An 18,494-nucleotide genomic window follows, 5' to 3' on the forward strand; every position below is an offset into this window, starting at 1 on the left:
TACGCTTGTAGATCTGAAGATGTTTGCGAAGGAAGTCACGCAGTTTGTTTGTTAACTATTTTGATTTTTTGGGAGACTTCTTCCTGACCAATAAGCACAAACATTTTGTCAAATGTCTCATCAACAATTTTACTGGTAAGTATTAGTTCACAATTAATGCCATCTGATTGTACCCACAAATAATCAACCAACAAACCTTCCTAGATTAATACATCAGAACCGTAGCAATACTTCACCGACTAACCATTCGTGTAATTTGCCATTTTTCATCAGGCCTCTCCATGAACCGCGGTCATCCACCACAGACTGGGGAGCTCCGTTTTCTCCGTCAATTTTTCCGCCAATACCTTAGTTTCCTCCACTCTTGTTGGTGCACTCAATCACTAAGCCCTTCGTCGTAATAACTGGTTGCTTTTGTATCACCACTCTTTGCCCTCCTCGGTCCAGTTTCTCAAGCCTCCAATAACCGCCTCACAAGCTCGGTTTCCATATATCGGAATCTAACTGCCGTTCCCTAGTTTTGCTTCACTTTTCGCTATATTTCATGGCGAGTCTATTTCCACAACTAAAAAGATGTCGTTGTTGTTGTTTTTTTTTGCTATCGCGATTCGTTCGTTGCCCGCCTGATGATCAATATTTCATACATATGGTTAAGGCGAAATGATACGAGAAGTTGGTGGAAGCAAAGCGAGACAAGAAAAAAAAAACTGTAGAACGCTACGCACAATCACTACACTTGTTGTAAATCACTTTTTTTTTTTTTTTTTGCAACGATGTGCGAGCAACGATTGGTGAATTCCCGCAGGCGTTGTTCGCAAGCATCAGCTTTCTTCCTCAATTTCGTTCTCTTCAAAGACTATTATCGTGTTTCTTTCCTTTTATCTTGTTTTGCCAGTTTCAAATGTTCTGAAAGGTCATATTTTCTGGTGAAACAATTTAACAACAGAAAGCAAAAACTTCCTTAAAACAATTGATAAATGCACAGCTATAAAGCAAATCCAATCTAAATCTTCAATGAATCCAATCAAAATCATATTAAATCTAAATCCTAACCAAATCCAACCCAAATCCAATCCAAATCCAACCCCAACCCAATCCAAATCCAATCCAAATCCAAGTAGAAGTACTCAAGGAAGTACTATGCAGGGAATGAACCAATAACTATTTTAAGAAATTACAAAGTAATTGAAAAGAGAAACAAACTCACCTAGCAATGAGAAGTGTACTCTCACTGCTAGGTGAGTTTTTTTCTCTTTTCAATTACTCGCTTCTCGAAACAAACACCAGTAGCGCGTTGATTTCTTGGAGTTGAATGAAAACAAACGGCAATATTGGAGAATATTCAACGCACGCACTTTACGATAGTTTATTATATGGTAAAGAGGACAATAAAAATAAATAGGGGTTTATTATTATTAAATTATATCGTTTGCATTGATTGGTCTGTAATTATTTGAAAAGAGGTTATCTGTGGGGAAAAATGTTATCTAAGTAAATTCAGTATACCCAAAATTGTCCTCGAAATGAAAGCTTAGGCTCTTTCTTCATTCATTCGATGTCAAGAGAGAATTTTTTATCTGGAAGCAAGAATATTTCTTATTTTTTTAAGTTTCAGAGAAATATTTATTTGTATGCATTTTTCACTCGTAGTCTAAAGGGTGTTAGGTTATTTGGCATAATAGTCGTTTGGCATAATGTGTATAACATCAAGAATTTCGTAAGATGACATTCGTTTTTACGTTTCTTTTAAATTCCTCTGAAGACATCAGGCTTATTTGGAGTTGGAGTTGGAGTTTGGAGTTTGGAGTACTAAAGCATATTGGGAAAGTTATTGTCACTAGTTATTATTATTTATCCATAAATTACCCTTCTTTCAATATTAATTTTGTTTTTTTATTAAGCTATTGGAATACATTTTTGCATTGAAGATTTTGATAAATTTAGCACAAATTGACATTTTTTTTCAAACATGTGATGTTCTTTCTAAATATGATGTAACCATAATTATACGTATAAAAATTGTTGTTTTGAAATTTAAAAAAACACCTCTTTTTTACATTGGCTAACTTTGGAGCTATAGTTCTTAGATGTTTTTTTTTTTGTTTCTAACTGATATAAGGGCGGCAATCGATAATGTTGATATGCTCAAGTTATCAGCGAAAAGAGAAATCGATAACTGCAGTTACTCACTCCTATGATTCTTAACGCAATTTTTGATGTCTTTTCGTTTTATTATTTCACAATAATTTTTGGCGTCCAATCTTCAATTGTTTTAATAATAAATTTTGCCATCTTTTAAAAATAGGCTGTTCTTTATATTTATTTGGCGTTCAATCTTTTATTGTTTTAATCATAAATTTTGCCTTCTTTCATAAAAAGGCTGTTCTTTATATTTATACTGTCATAACATCAAATATAGTAAGGCTGAATGTTAACCATTCTTATATTTTGCTGTGTCATTTGGGCGATTCAAATTTTAAAAATGTTTGAGAATCCAATCTCCCATATGCTCCTTACCATCCTTACCATAAAAATAATGTTCTGTAAAATTTTCAGCTTTCTAGGTGGTGATTTAAAGGTGGCCCAAAGACAATGTAGGTTTATATGGAAATTACTATGGAGAAATTTTGAGAAATGTTCCAAACACGCTAGTACTGTAATGTAAGTAGAAACTTATCATCCCATATTGAAAACTCATTCTCCCTCAAACCCTAATGAAGGATGTTGCTGAAGAAACAAATCCCTTTTGAGTTGATTTTGTTTGGGATTTTTGGACATGTTTGCAGGGCTATACTCTCATATTTAGCTAAATAAAAGCAAACAAAGTCATGAATATCTCTTCTGATATCCGTCGGATTGAATTTCTCTCTTCAGCAAACTTCTTTTTTATGGTTTGAAGAATGAGTTTTTACTATGGGATAATAAGTTTGTACTTACATTACAGTACTAGCCGGTTTGGAACATATCTCAAAATTTCTCCATAGTAATTTCCATATAAACCTACATTGTCTTTGGGCCACCTTTAAATCACCATCTAGAAAGCTGAAAATTTCACAGAACACTATTTTTATGGTAAGGATGGTAAGGAGCATATGGGAGATTAGATTCTCAAACATTTTTAAATTTTGAACCGCCCTACTGTGTCATCAATTGCTGTTAGAATTATCATTACTTTATAATCTGCTAATATTTCAACATATTTTTTGTTGATTTCCATGCTGTTTAAAGTAAAATCATATTTACTTGACAAAAGATGACAATTTCAGAACCCAATTTTTGGATCCAAAGTTCCGATTATGTTAAACATCAAATAACACTGTTTCAGAAAATTATAACTTGTAAAGTTGGAACATTTTGAACGTCTATACGTTTATGTTCCGTTTTGAGTTTTGTTCAGTATTTCTTATGTTTGATTCCGGAATACATATTGATATTTTTAGAAATAATTATTTTGTGGCTTAGAAATGTAGAAAAAAAATCTGGTCATGAGAAATATAAAATTCAACTGCTTCAAAAAGGCAAAACTATCGGAAGCTACATAAGAGTATTTAGGATACGATCGAACATTATGTCGGAACTCGTTTCACAACAACAACAAAGTTTCACTTTTCACGGAAGATCAATGTTTTTTATATTTAGGATTCCAGTTTAACTGGGAGGATTCTTTCGGGAATCCGTAAATGATTCCAAGAAGAATCCCGAAATGATTTTTATGAGAATCCCCAAGAAGCTGATGAGAATTCTGCATGGATTCTGATAAGAATCGTAAAATGCTTCTAATGAAATCCCTGGAAGAATCCAGGAAGGTTTCTGATGACAATTCTGAACAGTATCTGGTGAATATAATGGAAGGTTTCTGGTGAAAATCCTGGTGAAACTCTGATGAGAATTCTGGAAATATTCTAATGAGAATCCTGGAAGAATCTCTTTAAGAATGCTGGAAGAATTGTGATGAAAGTCTTGATTTCAGAAGCGATCCCTGCAATATTTCTGAAGGAAATCCTAGAAAGTTTGAAAAAAATTCATGGAAGGATTTGATATGAATTATGTAAAAAATATGATGAAAATCCAAGAAGGATTCTATTGAAAACTTGAGAAAAATTCTGATGAAAATTCAAGAAGGACAGTTGAGTATCCTGGATGGACTCTGTTGAGAATTCTGGAAGAATTATGTGGAAAGTAGGATGCGGCTAATTTTTTTAATGTTCTCAAAACCGAAAATTCGTGTGTTCTTCTGAATTTAATCACAAAGATTCCTCATCCTCAAATTTTGAGTCAAAAATATTAAGATTAAGATGTGCCACAAGCGACTTTAACGTGAATTTTCACGTTATGAATTATGACCTTCAGTGAAGTCTTCATAACGTTTTTGTTTCCTAACCACTCTTGAAGCTCATAGCATCTTTCTCTTCAAAATCAAATTTATGAAAAGTTTGTAAAATATCAAGTTGGTCTAAAATTAAAACTAATCTTAGTCAAAAGTAGTTTTCTCCAATTTTTTACTTAACCGATTCCAAATCTTTTACATGCTTTATAAGCAAATTTATTAGGTTTTAAACTGTGAGTACAACAGATTTATATAATCATAGTTTTGACTTTCAACAAAAATACTATATTTTTGAATTTTTGTCAGTTAAACGTTAATACTTAAACTGAAACTGGTTTCTCTCATTTGATGAACCTTCTAAAAGGTCTTAGAAACAATGTTTCATACATTTTATAACACAAATATTTAACCAACAACTCGAGGAAATTTGACTTTTTAGTTCATTAAAAAATAAGTTTTAGGGTAGTTTTTGTTGAACAACTGAGTCAAAACAATTTTCAAATTAAATTTGATGAAAACGCAGTTCTACAACTACTAAGTTAGCTTCAAAAGCGTGTAATAAGATCTGAAATCGGATGAGTATTGTTGTATTGATGTAGTTATGGTCAAACAAAGATTTGTTTTTATTAAAAAGAGGAACAATTCAGATAAAACTACTTTTACTAGTTTTCATTTTGGACAAAATTGATATTCTACAAACTTTTAACAAAAATAAATTTTGAAGAGAATCATGCTAAGAGTTTGAAAATTGGTTGGAGAATAACAAAGTTATGAAGACTTTTTACAATGAGAATTTTCGAAAAATAAACCGCACCCTAGTGGAAAGTCCTGGGAGCATTTTGTGGAGAATGTGTGGAGGATTTTGATGAAAACCACAAAAGTATTTTGAAGAGAAAATTGGAAGGATTACGACTAGAATTCTTGAACTATTCCGATGAGTATAATGGAAGGGTTCTGATGAGAATCCTGGAACGTTTTTCATGAACTACCTGGAGCGATTTTAAAGAGGATTCCGATCAGAATATTGAGAAGATTCTGATGAGAATCCTCGAATTTCAAAGAGATTTTTAAGAAATTACAATGAAAAACTTAAAACGAGCCTGATATGAATTCTGAGAGGATGCTGATGAAATACCTTAGAAGAAATTAAACAGAATCCTGAGAGGATTGCGAAATACGAATCCCAATAGGATTCTGATGTGAATCTTACAAGGTTTTTCAAGACAATTCTGAGAAAGAGGATTCCGATTATATTCCTGAGAGAGTTCTGAAGAAAGTTCTGTGAAAATTTTGATTAGAAACCTGCGAGAAATGTGATGTGAATTCTGAAAAGAATCTTATGTGAATCCTGCGTTGATTCTAATTCTAACTGCGAGAATTCTGATTTAAACAATGAATTGATTTTGATGAAAATCCTGAGAAAAATTTGACGTGAATCCTGCGAAGACTCTTATGTGAATTCTACGTTGATTCTGATTGTCAGTACGAGAATTCTTATTTAAATAATTAACGAATTCCGAAAAGAGCCTTGAAAGGAATTCGATGTGAATCCTACGAAGAATCTGATGTGAATCAGATACAAAATAAAACAATGAAAACAAAATACAATCCTGAGAGGATACTAATGAGAAACGTGTGAGAATTCTGAGATCCCAGAGAGAATTCACTGGAAACCACCTAGGATCCTCATCCTTCCTGCCAGGATTTTCCAGGAAATCAAAATTTCAAAAAGGAATCATAGGAACTTTGTTACTAAACCTGAGTTTCAGCACATTATCGAATATATTCAAAATAATCAAACTTATCTTTCAAAACTCGTGATAAGAATTTTCTCCAAGTTTTCCTTCATGTGCAACGAGATATTTTTTTTTTTCTTAAAAATATGAATCCTTCCCTGTCACACCAAGTCGTTTAAGTAAAGTTGAGGGTTTAGGGTAGATCAGCTTTTCGTGGTGCGTTACGAGATAAGATCTACCAATTTGAACCATAGTCTCATCTTGTTTGTCGGGCTAGGGTAATAAGATCTGGTAATTCAAGGATTCGCGGTACAAAGACCTTGTTACTGGCAACAGTTTCTGAAATTGAATATTTTTTACCTAGCAGATGGTTCAAGCCTCGGAGTTCATCAGTCCCGAGACTACACTTGAAGCCAGGAAAACAATCATGAGTATTAACTCTACAAGGACTGTTTGATTGGTACTGGTTGATTGGCTGCTAACACAAAACCCCTTTTTTCTAGTATTTTTCTGGGACTAAACTGAAAGCGAAACAAGGATGGCACTAGAGTTTCGTGGCATGGTCAAATATCAGTAGTACCGATTTGATTCCTCAGGAATTCAATCGATTAAGGGGCGTCTTTTGCTGAGATATAAGTGTCTATGAAGAGTGTAAGTAGCGGGACCTTTTCATTACATTCGATTTTTATCAATCTCTGAGGAATGAAAACAAGAACTGTACAAAGTCGATGCTTCATTACCCAGCATCGAAAATGGAGTAATGCGACATGCACTACACACTAAGGATACGGGTAATGCCACAATATAACATTCTAAAGCGATTTGGGAGGAATTCTCGAAGTAGGTACTACTTGGAAGAATTTCTGGAAAAATCTCAAGAAGAACACTTGGCAGAATATATAGCGAGAAATTCTAAAGGAATTTCTAGAGCTATTCCTAAAGAGATAGCTTAACGAATTCTACGGAAATTTCACGGATAGTTTTTTTTCTCACATAACTATTGCTTTTAAGATTTTTTGGAAGAAACCTGGGACCTTCATAAGGGTTATTTGATAGTTTCTTTGCAAGATCCGTTATGGATTTATGATGAATCCTTTAAAAGTGAAATTTGGTTGTATTGAAAGAAAAGTATTTGTTTGACGCTAGCGAAATTCGATTAGTTTGACAAATAATCATCGATCACTCATTCAAATTTCAAAACTTAAGCATAGATAAAGTATCTGCCGAAACCATCGGTTTTCCTATAACAAACAAAATAAGCTCAACCAAAAGCAATGATACAGCATCAAAACCGTGTTTCGCCAACGTGAAACTAGAGACCCACTATGCTTTGCATTTGTGTGTGGGATCAAGAACAAATTGAACGCAACCCCACAAGCGGTACTCCCAATCCACACCACAGCTGACGCTGGCAGCCTACGGCGGTTGCGGCAGAAAGGAACCAGGAGAGGAAAATCCATACGCCAAACAAGCCAACAACAACAGCCATTTCCACTATACACAACAAACATTCAAAACTTTTATACGCCACCACCAATCGCTGTTTGCGCTTCTCGCTTTATATTCGCTTTGCTTCGCACCACGTTTCTGCTCACTTGGCCTTTTCTCGCTCGGTCGCGCACCTCCCCCAGAGTTCCTTAAATCATCGCCCGAGGAATCACACCACCACCTCCGAGGAACAGTGGGCCAAAAACGGATACCAAGCAGCAATTTTTAAAAGTTATGTCGATTGGTGATATTCACGTCTTGTTCGGACTTTAGGAAATGCTTGATTTTGCCACACTTTGCCCTTTTTTGTTCGATTTCAATAAAGCATACTCAGGATGATTTTCAAATAACACTAGATGGGATTTTCACATAATCCTATGCGTGTTTCTCATAGAACTCTGAGTAAAATTTTTGTAAAACCCCAGAAATCTTTTTCACTGATTTTTCAAAGAGTCCTGGTGTAATAGAGGGCAAAATTCTCATAGCACTCTTAATAAGATTGTCACATAATCCTGAGCAAAAGCAGCAAGAGCAAAATAACTAAAAATAAATCAGAAAACACTTTTTTCAGTGCAATTAACATAAAACCAAATAAAGTGATACTTTGGTTGGTTTTATGTTGAGTGTACTGAAAATAATTTGTTTTAAGCTTATCCTAATTATTTTTATTTTTGTTTTTAATTGTTGGAATAGATTCTTATCCTTAACCGTAGAAAAATATAAATAATCTTAATAAGCTTTGTTTATCTAGTTATGCATCAAACGGGATTTGAATAAAGCAAAATACGGCACTTCCTGAAATGTGTGCGAGACGAGACAAATACTAATCGAATTCCTGTGATTTTCACATGGATTTAGGTACATTATAACGTTTTGAAGCAGTGTCTCATAAAAGTTGCGATATTAGGTCCGTTTTTGCCCACTGTGCGACACCGCGCACAATGGTGTCGAATTCCACCCACTTTTGGCACCACCACCATCACTAATTGCAATCGGCACGAAAAGCAACCACAACAACAACAACCAACGAAAGAACGAACGAATCCGATGTCGAAAAAGTTTCACATGTTATCAGTTGGAACTGTCTCACCGTTGCATGCACAGAACAACCCCGTCTAATATCCGCGATTGGTCGCTTGGTGTAAACAAACCGTTCCGAGTGCGAACGAATTGAAGAATCTGTCGCGGGAACCAACGAACCTCGAGAAGTTTTGCGGGAACAAAAAAACAGCACCAAGCATAAACAACGCCAAAACTGAGAAACGCGAATCCCCCCACGCACGAATCAGCCTCTTGAAATCGAACCGCTTAATGCCGTGTCCGGGAACTAACTGGTGCGGCGTGAACCGTTTAGCAACTTTTTTCCCCCAGCCCCAGTGGGTTGAGTTGGCTTCTGGCTTCTGGGTTGTTGTTCCAATCCAAGCGCGTGCTGCTTTTCTCTCTTGCTCATTCGCGCGCGGAATCTCAACCCGCTTGGGGCTTGGGGAGAGATTTTCAATCTCCAAGTTCGATCCTTCCCGGACTAGGGTGGCACTAGAAGGGTTGGATCAGTTTGAATAACTCAAACTTTTTTGAAAAGATGAATACAATTTATCTAAAACGGCCCTTTGGAATTAGGCGAAATTAGGCTTACCAGAACGCAATAAGTCAAAATATAGTAATGTGGGGCAAAAGTTCTAATCTTTCTGTTCTCACAAGATAACTAAGGGATTGAAAGCGCTGTCTTGTAAAGAAAGTTACACATAACTCAATTAGGTCTTAAATAGCCGTATCGGAAAACGTGCAGCTATTCAGAAAAATCAAGTTGAGGGACGTGGGTTCGAATCTCACCGGACGAGGAACTTTTCGTTAAAAACATTTTCTCGACTTTCCATTTTCGTACCTGCTACACGATATACACATGCAACAAAGGTCAATCGGCAACGAAAGGTCTCATGTCATAACTGTGGAAGTTTTCATAAGAATCGCATATTGTTTTTATTCTCATACATTTTTTTAAACAAAATTAAGTATGATTTAGGGATGGTAGCGACTGCATGTCTTAAAAATTGGAACTTTGGAGACCTCATTGCTGAAAAAAGGCGTCCAGAATGAAAACTAAGTTGAACCTGATTATAACGACAACTTTCATAGCGACAAAATCTCTCTATAACGCCATTTTTCTCTTAAAGAAATCAATATCAAAACTAATCCGTATATCGACTTTTCTCAGTAACGACCGTTCCTTTCGATGTCACTATGATAAGCTTCATGTTCATTCATAATCTTTTTTTTTCAAAAATTCAGCCAGACATTTGTCCATAAATAGGGAAAGTGTACCAGTTATGGCCATACTTAGTGGTTCCCTATTTAGCCATATTTGAGATTTTGATAACTTTCACATTTTAAATCTTTTTCAATGTTTTAACATCAAGATATATCTTGAATCTAACTACTACACCACACCAAATTTTTCAAAATTAGAAGACATTAAAGTTATCATGTATGGCGAAATAGGGAACCACTATGTCCATAACTGGTACACCTACCCTATTCCAAAGGTTTTTTTTTTTAATAACGACAAGGAGGTAATGCTGATTTTATTACTGTAAGCATTTTGTCGATATTTTATACAAGAAATCCATCAGATACTAATGTTCAAAGTTTCTTTTAGGTATTATCCAGAAGCGGGGATGGGATGCGACTCAAGTCTCCTTCGGTGCTACACGCGCTGCTGCGAGACAACACCTTAAATTCGAAAAAGACGTGCACAAGTGATTTTTCTGCACAGCACCCCAACAGTTCTGACTCGCAATGTTCGATCGTTTTCACTCTTTGCGTTTCGTACACGCGTCAAAAATTCCACCTGAATTAATTTCACAGTGAAAACTCTTAAACACAATGAACAAAATTTATTACCACCTCATGTTTCTGACTTTACCAAATATATTAAGATCCACAACTATAAGTTTTTGCAGAGCACTTATTAGGCTTGTCCGCCTTCAAAGCATACCTTGCTGAAATTTTCCTAGAGTGAATTTTTGTGCTGGTACGAAAGAGATTTAAAGAGTAGAGGATTGTGCTTCGCTATGTCTCGCATAAATTGTCTCCAGCGCTTTGCTTTGAGTTTGCTCGCATATAATGGGAGATGCACAATTAATTTCGGAGTGGCACGCATGTTTTTTGCACAGCACTGAGTTTTCAGACATTCTCTGCCCAGAAGATTTCTTCAGGAATTCTTTTAACTTTTACAGAACTGGGTGCCGACATCGAAGTATCAAAATTCTGTTATTTCGCAATCGTTTGATCAATTTTGATGAAATTTTCAGGAAAAATCACAAATGAGTTAAATTTTTGATTCATGCATTGAAAATTTCGAGTTTGGTGATGGATTTGGTCTTAACTTCAAATATGTTGGGATACCTATGGTATTTCATAATGAAAATTATGGGAAAAATCAAGCAAACTTGTCAAAAATCAATGCAACATTGGCAGCATGTATCGCCTGTTTCAGTTTGGAGATTGTTATGGTCAGTCGGGGAACATAGTCACGGGATATAAGTTTCGGTAGGAACCCCAAAGGAACATTTCCAAAATATCATGCACTGATACCTTTCGACGGCTCAAAATTCACCCAGAAGTGAATAAATGTCATTGTATCAATTATTAAGTGATTTTGATTATTTTCGGACATTTTGTGACAAGTTCTGATACTGCTTCAAATGGCCACTTTTGGGAACTCTTGTGCAGTTGTCGTGTGACGGCTTGAATAACATGATTTTTCTCACAAAATTGAATTTAAATCTTCTCATATACAATAAGGTTTTTTTACGTCGGTCGATGTCCCGCGTAAAAAAATGCATTAATTACAAAAACGACGAGAAAAGACAGCGTGAACTTAAAAAATTCCGTAAAAAACCACGGTCATAAAAAACCTCCTGTTTTTCGACGTTTTATGGCCATACGAATTATAATGTAGAACATTGATTTGTTAAAAAATATTTTTGAAAGTTTTTCTACGTCGTTTTTTGAATTTAGAAAACTTCACTTGCAACTTCTTTTTGCAAATATACAATGTGTCGTATTTGTGTGCAACATTCTCCAAACTAAAACAGTTGAAACTTTCTGCCAAGCAGATCTACTTTACACTAATTTTATAAAATAATTGATAAGGTTTCTTGAATTTATACATAATTTTCCATTCGAAATACTTTAGGCACCCCAACAAATTTGTACCTAAGTCCAAAACCATAACTGAATACGAAATATTTAATACATAAATCAAAAATATAACTCATTTGTGATATCGACATCCAGGTAGTAAAGGTTATCCCCTCTACTAGCATCATTTTTTCTACAACAAAGACATATTAACATCACGATAACTTTTTTGGTTTTCAAAATTTATGCTCCATTTTTCACAAGTTTTCAAGATAGTCGTATGAATCCTGAGATATTACAGTATTGCTTGGGGACTGACGCGTAGCAATAACCTACTTTTATGTTAGATTTTTTTCGCGTGTTTGGTTATACACTTTTCGATACAATAATTTGATGAGAGTCTGTTGTGAAAAAATGAAGCGATGTGGTGTAACCGTTTTTGAGATATGAGCATTTATGTACTACCCTGACCGTAGGAGGATCTTGAAAACTTAAAAAAAACATCAAATTTAAGATTTCTCAACCGATTTGTAAGATTTTTTTTTCAGAAAAGTTCCTTATTGCCTAACATTGTATAGCACATATTTTATTTATTTTTTGATGAGCTGATCACAAATAAAATGGCGGCCTAAGAAATTGTATATGAGAAGTGTCGGTTCCCCAAAGAATATCGGAATATCTTCTAAGGCAGATGACTGATGTTCAATATCCACATAGATTCTGAAAATAGAAGAGTAGTTTGAGAAGTTGTGAAACAATGATGCAAAAATATCGAGAATTTCTTATAATTTATAATTTTTCCAGAGATGCCTAAACCGATCTCTTTGGATTTGCTCCAAAATGGTCTTTCAAAGAAATACTTCAGACTTCAACCAGAAAATGTTCAGGAAAAAAATCAGAAAATACTTCAGAGATTTCTCATAGAAGAAATCCAGCAGTAATTCCTTGAGTTTCCCCGAACTAATTTTGAAAAAAAAACAAATATTCAGAAAAGTTTCCAGATTTGTCTCCATGGAGCTGTGTATAATATATATTTTTAGAAATATTGGCGAAATTTCTAAAAAAAAAAACGGGAGGTGTTTCTTATACAAATCATATAGAGATTTCTGATAAAAATTGTGTGGAAATTCTCGTAAAGTTTGGCAAGTCTCTAGATATTTTCTGAAGCAATTTCTTGAAGAACATCAAACGGAATTCCTACAGAAATGTGTGTAGAAACGATTGGAATAAATTATGTGATATATTGTGGAGTTACACCTTCTAGATTGAATTTTGAAGAGTCCATTAGGATGTTAATTAAGACAAAACAAATCCAGAGTTGTTTAAAAGAACTTTAGGAGCAATTCGTGGATGGAATGTTGATGCAATTCCAAGAACATATCTGGAGGAAGTTAAACTTAAAGAAATCCCTGGTCGAATCAAATGAGAAATTCCTGGAGGAGTTCTTAACAGATGTCGTGGAACAATGCTTTGAGTAATTTTAGTGCAATTCCTGAGACTAATCATAAGCAATTCATGTAGGAATCCATATGAAAAAAGCTTGAAGAATAACTGGAAAATCCGCGTACAGTCTCTGACGGACTCTTACAGGGTTGCCGGAAAAATCTCTAAATGAATTTCTTTAACATCTCTAAACCTTTGACGATTCTTGGAAGAGCTCCTGAGAAAACCATTGGAAAACCTGCAAGAATAACTACTGGCAAAATCAATGGAAGAATTTGGGTGAATTAACGAAAGAAATCCTGGAATAGTTTCTGGTAAAATTCTAGTATTCATTATGGAAACTACTGGAGGTAGCTACGTTTGATCTTCAAAAACTTTAAATTGTGGAGAAATTTGTCTAACCATTTTTTGAAAAATCTCTGGGGGAGTATGTGCACGAACTCCAGGAAGAATTGGGGGGAAACCACTAGAAGAATTGCTAATGCTTTCCTTCGAGGAATATGAGAAAAAATAATCTTGAAAAATAATTGCGTAAGGGTATTTGAAGGTTACTCCCAGGCTTCTTCCTTACAAAAGAGAAGCGAATTTACCCACAAACAAACTGAGCGTCCGTACTCTGCAAGATGGAGAGTTTACACGTTTTTGTTTGCTTGTTTTCCTTCCCACAGTTGTGAAGAGTTTGTTTTAACATCCTCAGTGCTCTGAAGAGAAAGAGATAGTTTTTCCCCTTTCTCAGTTCGGGGTAGAGCATTTTTTCCCATTTCTCAGTTCGAGGAAGAGCATTTTGAGACAGCTCTTTGTTGTCTCTTTGCTGCTCTTTTCCCAAAAAGAGCAAAGAGAAAAGCGAAACCATGCTCTTGTGTTGACGGAGCAACCAACCTCAGTTCATCCCAAAAGCAATGATGATGTGTTCGCAGAGCTTCGCGGTAAGCAACACAGAAAGAATGCCAGATTTGTCGCTAATTTACATGACACATGACGTGTAAAATTACATAAGCATCATGTAAATTTATGCCAATTGTCGCGTAATCGGTTAGAGTCCATGCTAGATTACACGATGTATAGCGGAAACTTACATGATGTTATTGCAATTTTACACGATATGAAGTGTAAATTTGCGACATTTCTGGCATTCCCTTTATGTACACGATTTTACGCTGAAATTTATATGGATTTTTCTTTCTGTGAAGAGCTATCAATAAAAGATATGCATTTGGCTAGAGCCAACGTTCCACTCCACTCTCTCAACGTTGTACAATACACATCGAACACAAAAAGAAAAATATATGTAAATTTCAGCGTAAAATCATGCATATAAAGGGAATGCCAGATTTGTCGCAAATTTACATGACACATCGTGTAAAATTACATCAACATGATGTAAATTTATGCGAATTGTCGCGTAATCGGTTAGAGTCCATGATAGACTACACAATAGACTACAGCGGAAACTTACATTATGTTATTGTAATTTTACACGATGTGACGTGTACATTTGTGACAAATCTGGCATTCCCTTCATGTGCATGATTTTAAGCTGAACTTTACATGGATTTTTTTTCTGTGAATGCTGACTCATAATTGTTGTGAGCGTACGAGTTTGCTTCATCTATCCGAGCAAAATAAAGCCTGGTTACTCCGTAGCCGCTAGACTTTAGCACCAGGGTTCACAAGAAGTTAAAAGTGAAAACAGTGACTTTAGACATCATTTTGATGAAAAAAAGACACTGTAGAGATCTTCTTTATAGAGCCTTGCATTTAAATAGTGTCCAAGTATCTAAAAAGAGACCTACTATCACCTGCACAGTTGATTACACTTGAGTTATCTACAAGTATATAAAGTAAATAACTACGTCACTAATTTACACGGCTTCTTATGGGAGCTCGCTCGCTTGTAGTTGTGAAATATGTTGCACCATACACGGATGTCATGCACACTAAATGTCTTTTCCTCTGGTATATATTCTCATTGGGTACTGTCCCGTTAAATACGGTAAGTATAGTCAGCACATTTTAGACCACCCTACCGGTCGCGAATGACAAGATACGCGTGCGAATCGCATTCGAGTGGTGCGATGCGGTAGAAGCTGGAAAAAGAGCAAATCGCTTGTTCTGGTCCAGCATCCACGGAAAGCACTGTAGAGGTATGCTGTGCTGTATGCGCTGACTGATACCGAGTAGGTTATGGGTTCATTCCACGTAAAGAGGAACGGAAAAAAGTGCTGGTTGTTGTCGGTCGGTGGTAACCTTTCTCGTCGTCACCACAGACAACTGACAGTAAGCAATGTGGGGGCTCTACAACACAAGTGTGTGAAGCAGCTCTATAACATCAGCGAAAGAATCAACAATACTGACAGATGAATGGGATCTGGTGGAGTGCGAGAGGAGATGGTTGGTGTAGCTCCGCCAGTCGGTATCAATATTGTACCCAATATTGAGAATGCGAGTGCGGGGTTCTTATCCATTGCTTTGCGTTTGCAGCATAAACAGATTCTTGTTTTATTCTGGTTGGTTTGCTGTTTTAATGAAATGATACAGCACTTATATGTAGAGCAAAAATGGTGAATACAGATTTTGAGCATGAGCATGATTGGCCATCCGCAGTTGCTACATTGTTATTGCAAGAGCAGCTGCTATTAAACAGGGAACCAACAGACGCTACTCGGGATCAGTAGCATCAGAAGCATAACAATAACGGCGCCAGCTGCGTAAGAATGCAGGTAAATTTGGAAACGAAAAGGAAATGTTGATGGGTTACTTGCTTTACGGAAGCCTTTGAGTCCTCTGCACTTCCAAAAAAACGAAAAAGCTGGATTCAGATATACGTCCCGAGTGTCTATTCATCACCTGAGATGACGTACTATCCAGGGTCGAACAACATATAAAGATTCGAATGATATTGACCCCATTAGAATCGATCACATGAAGATCGTGCTATTGAAAAGAGAGATACTGACTTACTTTTAAATGCAGTTTACACTCCTTTAATCTATTCAAAATTGAAACTAAATGAAGGGGATAAAATAATTTAATATATGAGGATATCTTGTGAGATTCTCAAAAATACACTATGGTTATTAAATTTCTAGAAAATGACACAACTAAAAAAAATCGAAGAGACCTTGAACACAATCGGCAGCTTCTTTATGTACAATTAGATCGATTAGACTAACTGCAACCATTCGATATCAACACGATTATTTTGAACGGCCATAAGAACAAGGAGTTCAAAACTATTATCCATTTCCAATCGATAGCTATAACAGCTCTATCCCATCACTTCCACCAGATGTAACATGGAAGCATCTAGCGCCGTGGTCAAGACGTGGTGAAAGAAACAAGCGGCATGCGGCAAATAACTAGTTCTCTCTTGGGCACGCACAACCGATCATACAGCTCAACGTTTGAGAAGAAGTCCAGTACCGAACGAGAATATTAAGCAGTGAGTTCCTGCCCGTGTTTGCTGCTCTGTGTGGCTTATCCACGTATGATGGAGATGATAGTGCTGGGGAGAGGGGGTGTGGTGCCTCATCCAAGTTAATGTGAAGAAGATTTTTCAATATTGACATCCATATACTCGATATTCCGTGTCTAGATATGGAGTTATAGAACCATGGTAAAAGTTTGTTATCATGATTAAGTCGATAGTCCTGCGAGCAACAGTTTGCACTGATTTCGTGGTGTTATATAAATCGATAACTATCAGTGTTGTGAAAAACTCAATTTCTCATAACTCACGCTTGAAATTTTACATGCGTGAGTTGTCAATCACGGGGCCCAGATAGCCGTAGCGGTAAACGCGCAGCTATTCAGCAAGACCAAGCTGAGGGTCGTGGGTTCGATTCCCACCGATCGACGATCTTTTCGGATTGGAAATTTTCTCGATTTCCCTGGGCATAGAGTATCTTCGTACTTGCCATACGATATACACATGCAAAAATGGTCAATCAGCATAGAAAGCTCTCAGTTAATAACTGTGGAAGTGCTCATAAAAACACTAAGCTGAGAAGCAGGCTCTGTCCCTGTAGGGCCGTAATGCCAGGAAGAATAAGAAGAGTGGTCAATCACGCAACTCAGCAGTCAAAAAATCATGGATGAGTTGGTTCACCTTTTTAACTCATTGTCTTGTATTTCCACAGTTTACTCACACACGGCAATAATTTCTTGTTAGTCTGGTAAAATTATAGTAATCCTTTCTAACGTAAACAACAACATTCGGGTTTCACGAGTTTTTGACGGGTATTTTGACTGAATCATTTTTTACGGTTTGAGTTGATTGAGTGATTTTACATCAAAATCTCAAGCGTGAGATTTGCTCTCACGGGAGAGCGTATTGATTGAGATTTGAGTGTGAGTCTAGCAACACTGATAACTATCTATAGATGGTCACTTCAATATCAAGTTTTAGGGAATTGAATTACTTCTAACTTTCTCCAAATTAGAGTTAAAAAAGGACATATGAAAAAAACAATATTAAAATTGTAAATAGTTTCACATTTTTTTTTTTCAACCAATCAGCATTGCATTGCATGCCAGGTAGGGATTCAATAATTTAAGAAAAAGGGCTTTAGAGACCTAAAGTATTAAAAAATATCAAAAAGACATTAAACAGGAACTAGAAAGGGATCAAAAAAGACCAAACGGAATTTGACGATAACAGTTTACATCAAATTTATCAAAGTATCCCAACAAGCATTTCATTAATAATATTTCTTATAGTTTTTTTTTCAATTCATGTGGTATTATGACAACTACTACTACTCGCATTACTGTCTGAATTACCTTAGTCAAAATTTAATCAAAAATTCATATGTGTACCCAAAATTCGCTTCAGATATTGTTTCGAAGATTTCTTCAAGACTTCAATAAATATTCTATACAAAAGAACATCCAAAAGTCTTATTCTCTCTGGAGAGCGATTTGCCCTTACTCCCCTCTTTATAGGGCAGCAGTAGCTACTCTGTAGCGGCATGGGCAGTAGCAGAACAGCAGCAAACAAACTTAGAAAGCACATAAACCCATAGAATGATGATGTTGGAGAGAAACCATAAACGATCTGCGCCACCTCTCGTCTGCTCCCCTCCAGCCCAAAGTTTGAAAGAAACTCCGTGGTAAGCGATTATCGTTCATAACTCGACCGGTGATTATGTGAGTGTGCAGAACTAAATCTAATTATGCACATTATGCGAAAAAGCGAATGGAAACCAATCATAACGCTAAACTGCTAGGAACCGTGCCATATTTAGCTGACACGGTCTCTCTGCTTCTGGCAGAGCAAGAAACGAAACGTTCATCACATCACGAGAACCGTCGTAAAAACTTTGCACGTGACTGGGGTACTTTGCGGTGATTTGAGCTAG

At 36.0% G+C, this 18,494-nt stretch overlaps 1 protein-coding gene across 7 annotated transcripts in view; it reads right to left on the bottom strand.

The window, feature by feature from the left end:
- The window catches only part of LOC5566648 (protein mothers against dpp), a 104,604-nt gene that overhangs the window by 20,918 nt on the left and 65,192 nt on the right, over positions 1 to 18,494 (bottom strand). Inside the window, exons 1-2 of one of the 7 annotated variants that reach the window (XM_021846218.1) lie at positions 8,752 to 8,882; positions 245 to 565 (exon numbers count right to left, since the gene is read on the bottom strand). The exons of 5 other annotated variants lie outside the window; for them this stretch is intronic. In XM_021846218.1, coding sequence (XP_021701910.1) covers positions 245 to 263 — 19 coding nt within the window. In that variant the 5' untranslated portion in view covers positions 264 to 565; positions 8,752 to 8,882. One more of the 7 variants, XM_021846217.1, reaches the window with a different exon arrangement.

This window comes from Aedes aegypti, chromosome 2 (assembly GCF_002204515.2).
Source record: "Aedes aegypti strain LVP_AGWG chromosome 2, AaegL5.0 Primary Assembly, whole genome shotgun sequence".
Classification (NCBI taxonomy): Eukaryota; Metazoa; Arthropoda; class Insecta; order Diptera; family Culicidae; genus Aedes; species Aedes aegypti.